This window comes from Balaenoptera acutorostrata, chromosome 9 (genome assembly GCF_949987535.1).
Source record: "Balaenoptera acutorostrata chromosome 9, mBalAcu1.1, whole genome shotgun sequence".
NCBI lineage: Eukaryota > Metazoa > Chordata > Mammalia > Artiodactyla > Balaenopteridae > Balaenoptera > Balaenoptera acutorostrata.
In genome coordinates, this window is record NC_080072.1 from 52,445,065 (window position 1) to 52,463,686 (window position 18,622).

Consider the following 18,622-nt stretch of genomic DNA (forward strand, 5'->3'; position numbering starts at 1 on the left):
TCCTACCCTGGGCCCTGACAGACTCCTCCCACACCCGCCTGCTCACCCAGGCCCACCTTAGCAATGCACTTGACCCACTCACGAGCCAGCTCTGCGCTCTCCAGCCCAAACAGGTACAGCCGCTCTCCTTCTGTGTACACCTCAAAGGTGTGCTCAAAACTGTAGATACACAGGCCAGGATTCAGGCCCACTCCACCCAGCACTGCCCCCTCACCCGCCACACTGCCCTTGTGACTACCCTTCCCCTGGCCCCCTACGAGGTGGGAGAAAAGCCTTAGGCTAGGGCCTCGGGAAACCTGGTTCAGCCCCTGCACAGCCCCAGCTTGCTGTCCGACCCTGGGGAGGTCCTGCCCCTCTCTGTTTCCCTGTCTCCCCAATGGAGGGTTGGACTTTACATCAATAACAGTCTGTGATTCTGCCCAGGGGTGCTCACCCATGGGTGTTGGGAGTGGGCACTGCCAGACACACAATCTCGCTGGCCCGAATCTCCCCGTTGGGGGTCACTGCCCGCTCATTCTCATAGTAGCTCAGGACCCCGTCGCTAAGCACACACCAGCGTCGGCTGAATTCTGGGGAGAAGTTGGGCAGGGGAACCATGAGGGAGCCCTCCACCCTCACCTGAACACTACCTCTGCATCCTCCCTGGGCCTCCACTCCCACCTGACCCATGTCCTCTCCATTCTAACTCACAAGCTTCCCCCAAATCCATCCTCCTCCCTGTAGCTCCACCAACCCAGCCCAGCCCACACCTCTCCCGTGGACCTGCCAGGTCTGCCCCTGTCCACCTCCCCGGCCACCTCTCTGATCACTCCTGCACATACACCCCACACTCCCTGCTTTTGCTCACCCTGTTCCCTTCACCCACACCCTCTATCCTTCAAGGCCAGCCCAAATGCCATAGGAAGGTTTTCATACCATAGCCTCCTGTCCCCCACCCTCCTTTGCCAGCAGGACCCATTGTTCTATACTCTGCTTCCTCCTATAGTGACTCTGAGGAGACTGACAAGATCCCATAAAGGAAAAGAAATGGGAATCTGGACCAGGAAAGGAGAAAGAACAGATTGTCAAGGCCATGCAGGCTCGTATAGTTCACAGCATTGAGCATCACACTGGCTCAGAGCTTCCTGGCACCCAGGGTGAAAAAAGGATGACCCAGGCAGTTACATAAATGACATTAGCAGGCAGAGGAAGGTAGACTAGGGGCAGTGCCCCAGGGGCAGTGAGGTGGTGAGTAACACAGAGTTCCAAAGAAATCTGTTTGGGAGCTGGAGGGCTTCATCCGGGGGTGCTGAGGATGCAGTGAGCAATGGCCTCAACAGTGCTCACACAGCAGATACTGTCTCTCATCCTGGCTATGAGGACATGACATTTGCCCTCTGCAGGCAGTGTGTCCCAGAGTCTGCCTCCCAGGCTGGGCTCCCTCCAGGAGCGCCAGCCCTGCCTCAGTCACTCCTCATCCTGCAGACATTTGCAAGGGCCCACTGTGTGCTAGACACTGTTCTAGGTGCTGGGGGCTACAGCGCTGGCCAAGAGAAGTTTATATTCCAGTAGGGCACAGAGAATCAATAAATAGACCCATAAATAATGTCAGATAAGTAGTGTGAAAGTAGGGCTTGCTATTTTGGATTAAGTGGTGGGGAATGAAGTCTTTGAGGAGTGACATTTAAACAGAGACCTGTTTGAAGTGAGAGACTAACCATGCAGATATTTAGGGAAAAGCATTTTGGGCAGAGGGAACAGCAAGTACAAAGGGTCTGGTGAGCATGAATGTTATGTTTGAGAAACAGCAAGGAGGCCAGTAAAGCTGGAGCAGAGTGAGTGAGGGAAGAAGAGTCAGAGAGGTAATGGGGTGGGGAGGCTGATGTGCAGGTCCTCGTGGGACGTGGTAATAAGGACTGTGGATTTTACTCAGAGCTGGGAGCAAATGGAAGGCTGAGGTGATAGACGAACAGACCTTTAAGCTTCATGCTCAAACTTCCTAGCATCCACGTGCTCCAAATACCAGATGCCCAAAACAGGGCCCACACCTAATAGGTACTCAGTAAAGTCTTCTTTGTTTTAAAGGAAACTCTGGCAGTGACTTGCTCTGCAGTGCCATGCTCTACTCCCACCCCGATCAGCCCATTTATTAATCACCAACTGTGTACCTGAGACCACACCCAGGAAGCCCTGCAGGGTGACTGCCAGAGTGCACTTGGCGCCCTCATGGATCACCCAGCCTGGCCAGCTCTGGCTTCTCTGGCCCTGCCACCATGCCAGAATGCCATGGCCAGGGCGGGCTCTGGCCCGGCACCCACCTTCCCGGGCCCGGCGGTCCTGTAGCAGCTTCCCGGCAGAAGCGGTCTTGTAGAGGAAGCCACTGTGGCTCACAGTTGGCAGGACAACTGAGTAGTGCTTTTCCGGGGGCCTCATTGAATCCAGCCGAGGTACCTCTTTTTGGGAAGGGGGGAAAGAGTGGCTGGTCATGCTCACCATCCAAGGGTGTCCCCCTCGCCCCCACCTGGGCTGGGTATTTAAGCTGGCACTCAAGTCACCCGCCCCTCCCTCCCCAGCACCGTTCCCTGACTAGCACTCCTGGGCTCTTACTGTCACATTCAGGGTTTTGCCTAAGCCATTCTCCACCTTTCCCCACTTGTGCGAATTCCATCCCACTCACAAGGCCCGGCTCCAGTACCTCTCCTCCCAGGGAGCTCCCCTGACTCCCCAGCCCAGCTCTTCCTGTTGGAGGCAGAGGACCAGCACACTAGAATTGGGGGGGGGGGCCCTCGAGCAAACTCACCAACAATCCCCAGAGGGAGCTTGTCTCAGACAATGCAAAGCCTAAGGAAGCAGCCTGGCTCCAGCCCTGCTCCCAGCAGTCCCCAAGCCCAAGCCAGCTGGGTGGTCTCCTGTGCCTTCCCCGGACACCTGGGCTCTCTCCAGCCCGGCGCACCCCACCCACCCATGGCCCTGAGCCCAGAGTCCTGGCCGCAGATCTCCACCCTCAGTCCTAGGATGTGGCCCCAGAGGCTAGCGCTGGGCCATGACCAGCAGCGCTCACCCCCACCACCCCCTCCTCAGCTACCCCGAGAGCGGGAGCCAAACGGGACCCAACCCGTCTGCAACAGAGCCCCACCCAGACAGAACGGCAGACAGGGCTGCTGTGGTGAGTCCCCTGCACACAGAGAAATGCAGCACCTCCCCCCGACAGCAGCGCAGACACGCTCTGCACATGCACAAACCCCAACACCCTCGACACTCCCAGGGGCAAGGAAGCAGAGCCACAGCAACTCAGAGACACACGGACACCGGCACACGGATGCCACCCCGAGGTCCCACACTGTGGGTCAGGGAGAAACCCACAAATACACAAAGAGATGCAGAGACGGAGACACAAAGGGAGATACAAACGAACACGCGTGTGAAGGGGAAGCCAGAGGCACAAATGTACACTGACGTGCAAACCCAAAACGTCACACACACTCTTGCACCAGGGCCCCTGGAGGAGTTGTAATTATAGCTCAAGTGGTATGTAAATCAAACCTCACAAGACAATACCCAGCCCCTAGCACCCAACAACTGGCATCCCCTCCAAAGGGCCAGACCCTGGCAGCAGGGAGGCCTCATCCCTTGAGGAGGATGGTCCCACCAGCCACTCACCTGTGGTCCGGTTGTTTCGAAGGAATTCCATCTGCAGTGTCTGTCCCGCCTGCTCGGCGAGAGCCAGGGGCGTGGGGACTTCAGGGTCCCCCGAGAAGCAGTTGACCCCAGCCCCACAGCCCAGGAGCGCCTGGGTCTCAGCCAGGTCTGAGGTTGTGACTGCGGCACACAGGGCCTGGGAGGAGGCGAGAGGAGTGGGGAGGGTCAGCCTAAGCCAGAGTGAGGGGCAAGTGGGACAGGGGTCGTGCTGTGGCGGGGTCGGGGTGCGGGGTCGGGAAGAGGAAGGAGTCAACCAGGTTAGGGGCCCACCCGCAGTGTGAAAGAGAAGAAAGGGAGGAAGAAAGACAGGAGGAGGAAAAGAAAAGCCAAGAGGAGTGGGGGGGGCAGGGGCATCCCCACAGAGGCCAGGGGTCCTAGCAGTCCAGGCCTCACCCTGCTGACAGCCCCCTGGGACCCTGTCAGCCACCAGGCGTGTTCTCTAGAGGATCTCAAGCTCCCTCTGCCTTGTGGAAGGCCAGAGGGGGGTGCTTTGTAGCTCATTCCTCCCACATTTGAATTCCTCACCGCCTGCCCATCCCTCCCAACCAATGGGAGTTGCCGCCCCTCCTGGCTGGCGGGCTAGACTGGGCTGGGCTGGGGGCTGGACGCCTGGGTTCCTGGGAGGTGGAGGCCTGGCTCCCACTGGGCTTCTAGCTGGACTGAGCCTGACTGGGTGGGGCTGCTTGGGGGAAGGGCTGAAGGTTGACCAGAAGTCACAAGTGGCATCCCTCTGCCTCAGAGCAGGCAACCTCCCACTCAGGCCAAGCCAGACCAGGGACAGGGCTTGGCTCCCGGCCTGTCAGGGCCTGGGGCCCACGAGGGGCCTCATCTTGAGTGGGGTGTGGATGGGGATGGGCTGCAGCAGCCAGCTGTTTTTCATGAGCCTGACAGGAAATAGCATCCCCATCAAGTTCACTCCTTTTGGCAGGATTCAGAAGGAGAAGGATGGGGTGAGGAGACAGAGGAATCAGGAGGGGAGGGAGGCAGACAGATGCTGGGGACGTGGCCTTGGCCCAAGGGTCAGGCCTGGCTCCTCCCTGCTTTGTCCCAACTGTCCCTGTGGCTTAGGCAGGGTCCTTCTGCCCTCTGGGCCTCAGTTTCCCTACAGGGCCACTCATCACTCTGAGCTAGTGGAAAAGATGGGCTGAAATAGAGTGAGGAATGGGGGGGCGGGGCGCATGAATAATGGGGGTGTTTTAGGAGGCCTCACAGGCCCAGTGCCCTGACCTTGTCCAGCTCCTCCTGGTTGCCAAAGAGCGGATGGTAGCGTCGGTACTTGCCCTCATGGTATTTGGCCTCTAGGTGGCACCGCCGGGCACCAGGGCTGCTGCTGGGCTGCAGAGCCTCACTGGGCGGCACGTTGGCTGCCCAGAAGTGGTTCCCAGCAGCATTGCCCAGCTGTAAGAAGAGCTGCGGGTGTGGGCAAGAGGTTAGAAGGGAGCCTACAGCCAGGGGCCCATACCCCGCAAAATGCTGGTTTTGAGGTTGTTAGGTGAGGGGCTGGAAGAGCCAGGCCACCTGCCCACTTTCCCATCAGGGAAGCTGAGGGACAGCCTGGCCTGCTGGCGGCTATGGGTGCTCCCCCACCAACACTGGGCCTGAGCCCAGTCCCCAGGACAAGAGGCAGACAGTCTGACAGGTGGACGCCCCAGGCCTGGTGCCTGGCTGGGGGCCTTGCTACTTCCCCACCCAGTCCCACATCTGGAACTCTGCATTCCTGAGACTATCACAGCTGGGGGTGGGGTGTCGGGGGGTGGCGGCTAACCCGTCAGCGAACTGGGTGGACAGGGATTTTGGAAACATCTCCTGTCCCTGACATTCCTCTCTGGGCTCAGGGGAAGAGGGGTGAGGGCAGACTGTGCACAAGAGTCTGGCATTCGGGGGACTAGTTTATTCATTCTTTCATTCTGCCGATCACTCATTCCACAGCCATTTCCTGGGCCTCCCACCTTGCCTGTTTGTCAGGGCCTGCGTGGGGTGCTGGGGTCAGAGCAGAGAACAAAGAGGAAACAGTCCCAGGCGCCACTGACTCACTCTGTGGCTTTGGGCAAGTTATTTTCTCTCCCTGGGCCTCAACGTCCTCATCTGTAAACTGGGGATTCTAACCCTAACTCACAGGGGATATGACACCCAAATTACTCTGAAGTCTGCAGCTTGGCTGGGGCTGTCAGGAAGGCCACGTGTGGTCGGGCCCTGGTCCAGCCTCCTGTTGCAGGTTCTCCCCTGTAACTACCACACATATCAGTACCTGGCAACCCCAAGTACACAGGCACAAATGTACACATGTGAGCGTCCCCCAAATGGACATACTCATACCCATTGGTGCACATGAGTAGAGATAAAATGAAGTAAATATTTTAGGCTTTGCAGGACACAGTCTCTGTGGCATATTCCTCTTGGTGTTTTTTTTGTTGTTGTTTGTTTTTTTAAGCAACCTTTTAAAATTGTAAAAACATTCTTAGCTCACTGGCCAGTTTGCTGACTTTGCCAAAAATCAGCTTTTCCAAAATCCCACCCCCTAGATGATCCCAAAGGTCTCTTCTAGCTCCAGGGTGCTGGGGTTGGTGAGATGGGGGAGATGGGGTTGGAAGACCCAGGCAGCAGCTGAGAGGGGCAGACCCCAAACATAGCTGGTTCCCCACCTCGATGAGTGTTTCCGTCCACACCTTCCTGTCCATCTTCAGGCTCCGCACCTTGGAGACACCAGCGCCCAGGCCACGGTGCTCCCCTGTAGATAGAGGGCCAGACACGGGGTCATCTGGGCCCTCTCCTTTACATGAGCACTCCCCCGCTACCCCAGTGCCCATGGGGGCAGACAGGGAGAGGCCATGGGCAGGACCCAGGGGCTAGGCCTGCAGCTCCATCTCCCACACACTCCTGCCCAGGGCACCCCAAAACTGAGCCCTGTAATTGACACCTGGGTTCCTGCAGTAGTCCCCCAGCTGGTTCCCTACAGCCATGCTTGGCTCCCTGCAGGCCACTGTCCACACAGCCCAGCCAGAGTGATCTCTTTAAAATGCAAACCTCTTACTTCGAACCCCTGCTTTAGACTCTCTCTTAATTCTCCCCAGAATTAGATCAAAATTCCTTACCCGCTTCTTCTCCTCATCTCATGCCTCTCCCCCTCCCCTTCCCCCCCTAACGCTCAAATTCTCCTTCCTCTTCTAGTCATCCATGCTCATTCCTACCTGAGGGCCTTTGCACTCACTGTTCTTTCTGCCTGGATTCTCTTCCCCCATTTCCCCAAGGTTAGCTCCCTCCTGACATTCAGATCTCAGCTGACCTGTCACCTCCTCAGAGATGGCTTCTCAGCAAACACGTTCTCTACCTAGCACTTGTTATTGCCTGATACTTCTACTGGTTTGTGTATGTATTTTCTGCCTCTTCCCATCAGAATGTAAGCTGCCCGAGAGAAGGAATGTTGACTGCCTGCTTTAGAGTCTAGCCTCAGTGCCTGGAACAAAGTCTGGCACACAGTGAGCGCTTAATAAATCTCTGTGAAATGAAAGGGGAGGGGGAAGTTGGGCTTGGAAGGATGCAGCCTTGCTCAGCTACAGATCCCACAAGGGACCCCTGGAGCAGGGGTTGGGCTGGGGGCACCATGAGCGCCTGGCACTGCCTGGCTCTGGCTTAGGCCTCACCTCGCTCTGCAACCTCCTATGGAGCATCTCATCCACTCTGGACACCCTCACTCCTTCCATGAGCCGATGCCTTCCTAATCTGGTCTCCAATGGAGTCATCGCTTTCCACACCCATCCCTCATAGCCCAAGGCCTCCTAGACATTTGACCTAGATGTCCCGCAGCAACTTCCCAGAACTGTTCCACCCCTGGGTCCCCACCTCCAGCCAGCCAAGACTGTTCCCAGTGGGGCCCCTTTCCCGGCACTCGGCACAGTGCCCAGCACAGACCCTCAATAAACGCTGGTTGAACAGATGGATGTATCTTAGGCTCCACCCTCTTTCTCTCTCATCCTCCGCGTATGATCTGGGACTCTTCCTCCATAGGTCTAAACGTCTCTCAAACGCTCGCTTTCTGGGACCAGTCTCCACCTCCTCTCTCTTGTGGATCCGCAGCAGTCTCCTCACTCGTCTCCAGTCTCACCAGCTCTGACGCAGCTTCCACCCATCAGCCAGAGTGGGATGCACAAATCTGACCACGTCCCTCCCACCCCTGCCTCCCATCCCCCTCTGGATAAAACACCAGCTCCTCCCTCTGCTTGCAAAGCCCTGCCAGACCTGGCCTACTTCCGCTCTTCTGATGTGACAGCCGTGCTAGACTCCAACAGGCCTGGGCTCAAATCCAGACTCACTTACTTGCCAGGTAACCGTGAAGGAGCCACTTTCCCTCTCTGTGCCTCGGTGTCCCCACTCATGACGTGAGAAGTTGAATCCCTGCCGTGCAGGTTAATCACGGTGGGAAAGGCTTGACACAGAAGTGCAACTTCATAAACGATGCTCTCTGATACTGCCTTCACTCCAGCCCCTCCAGCCAGCCAGACCACCTGCCTTCTCAACACGCCAGCCCTGTCCTGCCCTGGTCTGGCACCCCAACCCCCCTACACACCTGCACAGCGCTTGCAGATGACAACACAGAGGTTGATGGAGGCCCAGTCAGGCTGGGCAGCTCCGCAGTCAGCACAGAATCTGTTGGGGGCCACGGCCCAGATGCGCTCGGCCACCTCCCAGGTAGACAGGGCCTCGGCAATGGCTCTCTGCATGGCCTCCAGCCACTGCTCCTTCTCCAGCTCCGATTCGGCCGAGAAGCTGGGGACACAGAAGTGGGGTAGGGGACTGGTGGGAAAGGACTCAGAGGGATTTGGGGGCAGCATGAGGGGGCACAGCATGAAGGGGGGTGAATAATGCATTGAGAGCTGACTGTCGGAAGAGGGAGGCGCCCAGGGTCTGTGGGGAGGGTGGGCGTGGACGAAGGCAAGGACACCCCAAATCTGAGGGACGTGTGAATGAGGGCTGGGGGCGGAGGGGCCAGAGGAGGCTCTGCCCTGCCCAGGGAGTAGAAAACGCTGCTGGGAAGAAATGGTGGCCGAGCTAAGCCTTGACAGATGAGGAGGGCTTACCCAGGTGAAGAGGTAGAAAGGTGTTCTAGACAGAGGGAACAGCATGTGCGAACAGACAGGAGGGCACACAGGGCATTCCAGGGCCTGCGGGCAGGATCGGGGTACTGGCAGAAAAGAAGCTGGGAGACAGAGAAGGCAAGCCTGTGCCATGAAGAGGAGGTCAAAGTGCACCCAGAGGACAGTAGTGAAGCCGTAGAGGGTTTCAGGGGGGTGAGGGACACACAGATGTTTTCCCTCTAGCTCTTTCTTTCCCTGCTGCCACCAAGTCACATGTGTGCATTCAAGATTTGGCTCCACCACTGCCATGGCCGAGGAGGGCATTGTTGCTGGAGATGGAATGGACGTCGATGCTGCTTTACAAGAGGTGCTGAGACCACCCTCGCCCACAAAGGCTGAATCTGCCAAGCTGCCAAGGCCCCAGCCAAGCGCTAAGCCCGTCTCTGTGCGCTTGCGTCCAACTGGGGGAGCCCACGCACGCCAGGCTGGTGGAGGCCCTTGGAGCCGAACACCAAATCAACCTGATTAAGGTCCATGACAACAAGGATCTAGGGAAATGGGCAGGGCTCTGGAAAGCTGACAGAGAAGGAAAACTCCAGAGAAAGTGGCTGGTTACAGTTGTGTGGTAGTTAAGGAGGATGGCAAAGAATCTGATGCCACAGACGTCAATCAAAGATTACTACGAATCTAAGAAATGAACAAATACAAACTTGGCTTTCAACAAAAAGGAAAAAAAAGGATCCTCTGACGGTCACAGATAGGCAGCCCAAGGGTGAAGAGGCAGGCGCCAGGCCAGAGGGCCCACATGCCTAGGGCCTGCAGGAAAGGGGCCAGACGGAGGTGAGGGAGTGATGGAGGCAAGACGGGGGCAGTGATGGGTTTGCACAGGGGTGAGTAGGAGAGGTGGGGTCCCCGTGGGTGGAGATGGGGCCCAAGGAGGAGCAGTGAGCTGGGGAGGAATATAAGGGGGAAAATGTCCACAGAACCATTAGACGTGCAGCTCTAGAGCTCAGGAGAAAGACCCTGAAGGCAGAGATCTGAGCTAAGGGCAAAGGAGACGATGCTGGAGGAGGGGTGACACGGTTTAGACTGAGCAGTCACTGCACACTGTATCAGATACAGCTTCACAGAGACTGCCTCACAGATGAGGAAACTGAGGCACAGAGAGGCCAAGTGATTTGCCCAGGTCATGTAGTGACCCAGGGATGGGCCCCAGATGTTACAGACTGAATCGTGTCCCCCTGAAATTCACAGGTTGAAGCCTCAAACCCCAGTGTGACTGTATCTGGAAATACGGCCATTAGGGAGGTAACTAAGGTTAAATAATGTCCTAAGAGCAGGTTTCTTTATAAAGAGAGGAAGGGACACCAGACATCTCTCTCTCTCTCCATGTGCACAGAGGAAAGGCCGTGTGAGGACACAGTGAGGCGGCGGCCACTTACAAGCCAGGAAGAGAGATCTCGCCAGAAACTAACCCTGACAGAATCTTGACCTTGGACTTCCAGCCTCCAGAACTGTGAGAAAATAAACTTCTGTTGTTTAAGACCCTGGGTCTGTGGTATTCCGTCACGGCAGCTGAGCTGATACACAGGATTTGAACCCAGGCATGGCATAGTGCCTCAGAGGCAGTGGCTGAAGGCCTGGGAGTGGGCGAGTCTGTCCAGGTAGAAGACAGAGGACAGAGACAGACCACTGAGGGATGGCTGAGGTCAGAGGAAACCAAGATGGTAGAGTCTTGGAGGCTCAGGGAGAAGCACCCAGGATGGACACAAGATAGGGAGTGAAGAGCAGCCTTTGATCACAAGCAACTATTATTGACAGACAAGCACTTTTGAGGGAGCACGGCAGGCTGGAGGGGATAGCAGGGTGAGTGGGCGGTGCAGAAAGCCCATATGGGAGCACTGTGGCAGGGAAGGGGGGACAGTGATGGACAGAGGGAGGGGGGTATAAGTGAGATTTCTTAGAAGGAAGGGATCAGAGCAGGTTAGCAAGTGAAGGTAAAGGCCCAGCAGGTGGGTAGGGCTGGGAAGAGAGGGGAGAAATCCATCCTAGAAGGGGCAGCTTCCTACATATGCAAGAAGAAAATACTGGGAGGGAGTGAGGATGCAGGTGAACAATGAGGGAGGCTCACCTGAAGATGCGGTAGGGGGTGGTGAGGTCGAAGCCGCGTCGGTCCGCTGCTTCCTTCACGTTGCCCACGCTCATGTCAATGAAAGTGATGCCGATGCCCAGGTGGTACTCCTGGCAGTAGGTGGGAAGGGGTGAGGGCAAGGCCTGAGGGGTAGGGCTCAAGGCCCAGGGAGGGGGCAGAGAGGAGGGGCAGGTGGTACTTTAGGGACTAGAAAGTGCCCAGGAAGGAGATAAGGGAGGGCTCAGGAATCTGGGCATGGGTAAATGGACCTTGATCAGAGGCCATGTAGCAATAAATAAGAGGTGCAAGAGCCAGGGCGGTGATGGAAGGGTAATGCTCAGGGACCAGGCAGGAGAGGGGTCAGAACTAGGGGCAGGAAGGGGGGCAGGCAAAGAGCTGGGTCATGGGAAGGGGGAAAGGGCGGGGCTGAGGGACCAGGATAGGGGAGGTGGGGGCTGAGGGACCAGGTGGGTGGGGTTGAGGGAACAAGTGGGCAGGGGTTGGGGCTGAAGGACCAGGTGGGTGGGGGGCAGGGCTAAGGGGCTAGGTGGGCAGGGGGCATGGGAGAGGTTCAGCAGCCTGGCTGACCAGTCACACCTCCAGATTCTTGTAAAGCTGCACTTTGTCCCCAACCACGGCCACATAGAGCTTATTCTTGAAGCCACGTAGTTCCAGGCTGCCGGCGCGGTCAGGGGGCTCTGAGCCTTGAACACCCAATGGATAAGCACTAGACAGTCGGGCCCGGGCACGCTGCTCAGCCACCGCCTGCTGCAGGGCCTGCATCCACTCCTTCCGCTCCGCTGCAGGCAAAGGGGAAGGGGTAAGCCCCAGCTCAGCCTGGTAGGGATCCCCCTAAGGGTTCCCCATTCCAGGCTCCTCAGGCAACACCTCTGCCAGAAAGCCCGCCCAGACTGGCCCACCTATCTCTAAGTTCTCTGACTTGGACAAGCTCAGGCTCCAATCCCAGCTGTGCCACTTAGGGTGGGGCAAGGCACTTGGCCTCTCTGAGCCTGCTTCTCCCCTGTAAATGGGGATGTGTGGTTCTGAGGACTCAGCACAAAGCTGGTCAGAGGAGGCCCTCCCCTCCCCCACCTCACAGAGGGTTGACTCGTCTCTCAGTTTGATGTGGGGGGAGCAGATGTGCCCTGGTTCTCCTCCCCCACTTCTCAAGCCAAACTGCCTGTCTTCCTCCTGCCCCCCTCCCTACCATCACTCTCCGCCCGGAAGGCAAAGGTCCGGTTGTTCGTGATCACTTCAAACTTTTGGTCCCCAGTAGCAGCCACTCGGGAGATGCAGGCCACAGGGACAAAGCGCTTTGAGTAGGCATCCTGGGGGAGAGAGAGGAGCCGACTGTGGGGGTGAGGCCCACAGAGGCCCAGCCCCTCCTTGTCTCCCTCAACCTCCGTTGAAATGAAGGTTGCAGCCCCACCTCCCACAGGTGGTCAGTGACAGCCCCTACACCAACCCTGGCCAAGGCCAAGGCTGGCCAATGGGCCAGGAGGACACAGTTCAAGGAGTCACACTACAGCTCTGGTGAGGACTCATCTAGGGAGGGACTCCGCCTGGGTCCAGTGTCGGGGTTCAACCCAAGACCAGGCTGAAGCAGGGTCATATCACGGACTAACACAGGCCTCACCTTGTTACTATCAAAGTATCGCAGGTGATCAGTATCCAGTCTCACCCATCGCTTCTGATAGATGTAAGATCTGGAGAGGCAGAGGCAGAGGGACAACAGAGCAAAGGACTGGGAATTAGGGAGAGGCTCCGGGATCACCCTAGCCCCCTCTGGCAGCCACATACAAAGTTAGGAACAGCCAGGTCCAAGGGAGAAAGGATCCCAAGTGGTCACTGAGAAGATGAACTTTACCTACAGCAAGAGTGATTGAAGTCAGACTCAAAGTAGGACTTCCCAGTTTTGGGGTTTTTTTTTTTTTTTTTTTTTTTTTTTGGCTGCTCTGTGCAGTATGAGGGATCTTAGTTCCCCAACCAGGGATCAAACCCGTGCCCCTTGCATTGGGAGCGCAGAGTCTTAACCACTGGACCGCCAGAGAAAGGACTTCTCAGTTTTAAGGGTAATAAAGCATAGGGCTGGTGGGGATGATCGGCAGTTACAGTCTGCCTGGAGGGAGACCTGCTCCAATAACCCTGTCCCCTCTGGTTTTCTGATCCGCGATACCAGTATACTAGAGCCCACACCACGCAGAGCACCAGTAGGACCCAGCAGGCCTCACTCACCCTTGTGGTGGGTTCTTGTCCAGCCAGCCAGCCTTGATGACTGGTGGGCTGGGGGTGGGGCCCACAGGCAGCCCGTCCATGGGGTGCGGTGGGAGATCAGGGATCAGGAGGCTGCTGGGCAAGGATGAGCTCAGGCTGCTGGTGTGCCATCCACCACTGGGGGGAGAAGAGAGGGAATGAGGAGGCCAGAGTGGGGGCTCCCATGGGGTGGGGGCAGAGGAGATGGAGAGGCTGGGCCGGGCTTGGGGAAGGAGGAGAGCTGGGTGGGAGAACCACCCGAGAGAAGAGGACGCTTACTTGGGGATGCCCTCGTAGGCATGGTCATCCTCATCTTCATCCCCTTGGTCGTCCCCGGACAGTTCCTCCCCCTCGCTCAGCAGACTGGCCACGCGCACGGCCCGAGGGACTTGGCTCACTGGGGGCTCCTCCTGTTCCCCAGACCCGCTCAGTGTCATGCTCCCCTTCAAGCCCCAGATCACACCCAACTAGGGGCTGCCACATTCCCCTCTGTCCACTCCACCCTGGACCCACACAACTCTGCACATTTACTTCTCTTTCCTCACGCTCCTCTCCTTCCCAACCCCCAGCAGTCTGCACAAGAACCCAGGGAGACGGGGTCACAAGGACAGAGAACACCAGTGCAGGCACGGGCCCAGGTGAGAGACAAAGACAGAAAGATAAAGGGCTAGAGAAAAAGACACATGGATGGAGAGTTAAGGCACTCAGAGAGAGGGTGACACGGGGACACAGAAAGTGAAACAGAGACAGAAGGACAGACACCCCAAGACAGATGTGCTCCAAACACCAAGGGAGAGAAGGGGCCACACAGCCATCCAGGTGCAACTGAAGACTGGATCTGGAGCCACAAACCAGAGCCCCCAGACCCCCACACAGCAAGACAGTGAAGGGGAAGGGAACTCTCCAGGGAGCCGGCTACCTACTCTCTGTCTGGTGGTCCCCAGGGTCTGAAAGGCACCTGGGTAGCCCGCCCTCCACGCTGACAGGCAGACAGCCCAAACCCTAACCACTGCCTGACCCACCTTCTTGGTCATCACGGCAGCTGGGGCCCTCGGCCCCTCCTCTGGGACCTCATCGTAGTCAGGGTCATCTGGGGAGATAGAGGGGAGGGGGAGACTCAGCGGCAAAGAAGCCTGGCCTCCCCCAGCCTAAGAAAGACCCTGCCCCACCCTGGCTTGGCTTTCAAAAAAAGGCACAAAGGGGGCTTCCCTGGTGGCGCAGTGGTTGAGAGTCTGCCTGCTAATGCAGGGGACACGGGTTCGAGCCCTGGCCTGGGAAGATCCCACATGCCGCGGAGCGGCTGGGCCCGTGAGCCACAACTGCTGAGCCTGCGCGTCTGGAGCCTGTGCTCCGCGGCGAGAGAGGCCGCGGCGGTGAGAGGCCCGCGCATCGCGATGAAGAGTGGCCCCCGCTTGCCACAACTGGAGAAAGCCCTCGCACAGAAACGAAGACCCAACACAGCCAAAATCAATCAATCAATCAATCAATCAAAAACATACGCATCTGATTCAAGATCCTCATTAAAAAAAAAAAAAAAAAAAAAAAAAAAAAAAGGCACAAAGGACAGGAAGTGCTATTTGTATTCTCAGGGCTTCACAGGACAGCACTAGGGGGCGGCCAAAGGAGAGGCCAGGCCACCACAGGGAGGTCTGACCAGGCAGCAAGCTTGGGGGTCAGGGTAGGGACTGTCTTAAAAAGGCTAAAAAAAAGCAACAAGAATCGAGACAAGAAAAAGTAGACAATCCAAGGAAAAGCAAACTGCCCATGACCATGGAAAACAGTCCCAGACTTTAAACCATGGGCAAATCAGGAAGTCTGCCATCTGCCCACACCTAACAGTCAATAGGTCGGAGAGCTGGGTGCTGTCTCCATTCTGAGGATGAAGGGAAGGATGCTCACCTGTCCAGGGCCACAGAGTGGGTCGGTGGCAGGGCCCAACAGAAAGGGGAGCACGATCCTTACGTCCTTGCAGACTCTCCAGCCCTGATCCCAGGCCACCTACCCAGAGCCCCATGCTTCGCTACGGCACTCACCAAACTCCGGGAGCAGGCGGAGAGGCTTCGGGGGAATCTCTGGGGGGCTGGGAGGTGGAGATGCGGGCTGGGGAGGCCCCCGGGGGAAGGTGGCCAGGGGCTCCTCAGGCTCTGGCTGGGGAGAGAATGATGGTGGCGGTGACAGTAACTCTTCTTCCTTGGCAGGAAGGCTGGGAACAGACCAAAAGTTGGGCATCAAGTTCAGTGCGGCTGAGTCACTGCGCCAGCGACACTGAGACAGAAACAGGACTCAAACCCACTGCGCCCCCAGCTCACATGAGCAGCAGCACAACTCATTCATTCCACACACTCAGAGCCCTCCTTGCCTCACTCCCCTGCCCCAAACCCTCCAAGCTCCCCAGAGCAGGTACCTTCTTTGGCTTCATGAGCTGGCCCTGCCTTGCTGGGACAGGGTCACCTGTCCCCAAAGTGCTAACTTTTAGCCACATGTACCCACTTGGTCTCCACTCTAAAAGAGAGATGAAGACCAGAATGGGGTGGGGGGTGGTTTGCATCCTAGCCTGGGGAGTCAGGGAAGACTGGACCTGAGCTTTTATTTATTTATATTTTATTTATTTATTTATTTTTATTTTTGGCTGCATTGGGTCTTTGTTGCTGTGCACGGGCTTTCTCTAGTTGCGGCGAGCAGGGGCTACTCTTCATTGCAGTGCGTGGGCTTCTCATTGCAGTGGCTTCTCTTGGTGCGGAGCATGGGCTCTAGGCGCACGGGCTTCAGTAGTTGTGGCACGCAGGCTCAGTAGTTGTGGCTCGCGGCCTCTAGAGCACAGGCTCAGTAGTTGTGGCGCACGGGCTTAGTTGCTCCGTGGCATGTGGGATCTTCCCGGACCAGCGACCGAACCCGTGTCCCCTGCATTGGCAGGCGGATTCTTAACCACTGTGCCACCAGGGAAGTCCCTGGACCTGAGCTTTTAAGGATAAGAGGGCGTTTGTTGGAGAATGGATGGTGCAGGACTGAAATGGGCATCGAGGCCAAGGGCACAGACCAGAGCCTTAGAAACCAAGTCCTGAGGCCGTGAGCCATGGGTCTCTGGATCAAGACCATCTTCTCTCTTGTCTTGAATATTCACCATCCCCCGGGACCCCTCAAACTCACCTGAACCCACCACACTTCTCATCTCTGCCAGCACTCCCCCCAGAAGCCTTCTCTGACTCCAAGGCCAGGTTCAAGGTGCCTGGACTCCCACAGCCACAGTGCTCCTGTCTGTCTGTCTCAGCACAGATCGCACTGCTTCCTGCAGGTTGAGTGTCTCCAAAGGACATCAGAGACGTGGGTTTCAACCTTGCCTCAGTCTTAGTTCCTGTGTGTCCTGGGGCAAGCACCTAGCCTTTCTGAGCCTCAGTTTCCTCTTCTGTAAAATGAGGACTACAAAACTGTTGTGGCAGGGTGGCTGGAGGATTAACCAAGACAAGGCGTGTCGTGCGTCAGCACACAGGATGCACAGAGACCACCAGCCGAACAGGTGCCTGAGCTCTAGAAGCCTGGCCCCAACTGCTGTCTCTGCCAGCATCCAGCAGGAGCTGAGGAGGAGCATTAGAGCGGGTGGGCAACTTTCTTCACTGGTGATTTCAGCCTGGTCTACTGCCCCAGTGTTCCTGGCAGTGGCTGACAGTGTGTGACCACCGAGAAAGCAAGGAAGGGCTGGGGCATGACCATGATGCCAGGCCTCTGCTCCTGCTGTTGCCTCCTGCAGGAATACCTTGCTCCCTGGTCTCTGATCAGAGAACATCTACTCATTCTTTAACTTCTTACTCAAGTGCCCCTTCTCTGAAAGTTTTTCCTGACCCCTCCTTCCTGCTCCTCCAGGCCCTGCCCACGTTCCCCTCTGATATGAGCTTTAGATGAATTATTCCAAGTAACTTTTGCTTTTTAGTACCTCCCTCCTTTGTGCCAGGTACTGTGCTAGCATCTAAGCCAGGACCTGAACCTTGACTCCACAGTCTGGGTGTTTCTTAGGACACCTGGCTACTTCCACATTACCCTGCACCCTATCTCCTTCCTCTCCAAGGGTAAAGAATGAACAAAAAATCTCTTTCTCCCTAGAAACCTGCTAAAAGTACTATGTCAGCCATGCTCTGAGGCAACAATGCCTTTGGCAAAAGTGGCCTGAGTGTGGAACTGCACCTAGACTAGGAGAAACTGTAAGTGGTCTCTTGACCTGGGGGAGAAGTCGGAGCTTTGGACTTCCCACAGTGTGGTGGCTCGTAACTGGGCACAGCCTGTGCAGGGACCTGAAACCACACTTGTGTGGTTGTTAGAAGACATACCGGCCCCTTGGGGCAAGAGTTCTCTAAGCCAGGGTGGCGCCCACACCTGTTGGCTGTGAGTCTCATCTCTCATCCCTGAGCTGCCCCCTGGAGGACCACAGAGAACAGCTCCTGGACAGATGTGTGGACAGTGGCACTGACTGCCACAAGGACCCCACAGCAGAGGAAGACCTGCTGCTGTCCTGGTGGCCAGCTTTTCCCTCTCTATATGCTTCTCAGGGAATCTGATGCCAAGTGGGCCTAGGGTAGGGGTTTAGCTGGACCTACGAAGACCCCCTGATGGACACTGTACTAGGCTGTCTCCCCGACTTGACCCTGAGTCTCTTTAGGGCAGGGGCAGCCTTGGACTTGACTCTTTATCCCCACAGCCCACCCATAGGGCCTGGCTGAGTGAGAAACGAGAGCATGTTGGATGGGTGGGTGGGGGGTGGATGGGTAGGTGGATAGGTTGGCCGACAGGGTGGGGAGAGAAGCAAATGAAAGGCTGAGTGAGTACACACAGGCCCAAGGGCATGACCTGCAGTGTCGGCCCCCCAGCTAGTCAAGCACAATGCCCTTGGAGACTTTTGACAAGCAAAGCAGTCTATCACACAGTCTCCCAGACTCCAAGAGGAAGGGGCCCTTGGGGGCCCAGCCTGTGATCAGCTGACAGCAGAGCTCCAAGCTGTTGGACCAGGACCAGTCAGACTGGCTCAGAGCAGGGGGGACAGGCTCTGCCCTTCCAATACCAAGCAGGCTGAGTGGGCCTGGCTCCCCACCTCCCCCAGGACTGAGGGCCAGTGCTGAGGCAAAGGTGATGGCAACAGAGTATCCTCAGAGCCCAAGCGGCATCGGTCCTCCCATCTCTGGCCCCTAGTCCTCCCCCATCACTGCCTGATCATATGAGAGGGTTCTGCCCTTCCTGAGGCCTGGCTCCCCAGCATGTGGGTTCCCTAAGACAAGTGCCATACCCACCTTCTTCACTACTGTATGCCCAGCACTCAGCAGGGATGAATAAATAAATGAAGACCTGGATTAATTAATTCTTATTAATTATGTGTGTGTGTGTTTTCCCAGCTGTCTTTTAGGTGCTTTACGTGGATTCATTCATTCAATAACGTATGGCTTATTGCTATTCCCACTTTACAGATGAGGAAACGGAGGCACAGAGACACGAAGTAATTTGTCCT

At 56.8% G+C, this 18,622-nt stretch overlaps 1 protein-coding gene and 1 pseudogene across 7 annotated transcripts in view; one reads left to right on the top strand and one right to left on the bottom strand.

Moving 5' to 3' along the window:
* Positions 1–18,622, bottom strand: part of ARAP1 (ArfGAP with RhoGAP domain, ankyrin repeat and PH domain 1) — a 63,613-nt gene that overhangs the window by 13,700 nt on the left and 31,291 nt on the right. For 6 of the 7 annotated variants that reach the window (XM_007173682.3, XM_057553143.1, XM_057553145.1 and 3 more), the window contains 15 exons: positions 15,168–15,337; positions 14,157–14,224; positions 13,414–13,544; positions 13,117–13,272; positions 12,518–12,587; positions 12,089–12,209; positions 11,479–11,681; positions 10,882–10,991; positions 8,243–8,442; positions 6,321–6,406; positions 4,906–5,088; positions 3,640–3,814; positions 2,298–2,432; positions 434–569; positions 57–159 (listed from right to left, as the gene is read on the bottom strand). In XM_007173682.3, coding sequence (XP_007173744.2) covers positions 57–159; positions 434–569; positions 2,298–2,432; positions 3,640–3,814; positions 4,906–5,088; positions 6,321–6,406; positions 8,243–8,442; positions 10,882–10,991; positions 11,479–11,681; positions 12,089–12,209; positions 12,518–12,587; positions 13,117–13,272; positions 13,414–13,544; positions 14,157–14,224; positions 15,168–15,337 — 2,047 coding nt within the window. The remainder of the gene's footprint in view (positions 1–56; positions 160–433; positions 570–2,297; positions 2,433–3,639; positions 3,815–4,905; positions 5,089–6,320; positions 6,407–8,242; positions 8,443–10,881; positions 10,992–11,478; positions 11,682–12,088; positions 12,210–12,517; positions 12,588–13,116; positions 13,273–13,413; positions 13,545–14,156; positions 14,225–15,167; positions 15,338–18,622) is intronic. The other variant, XM_057553144.1, reaches the window with a different exon arrangement.
* On the top strand, positions 9,058–9,448 carry LOC103001634 (40S ribosomal protein S12-like; annotated as a pseudogene).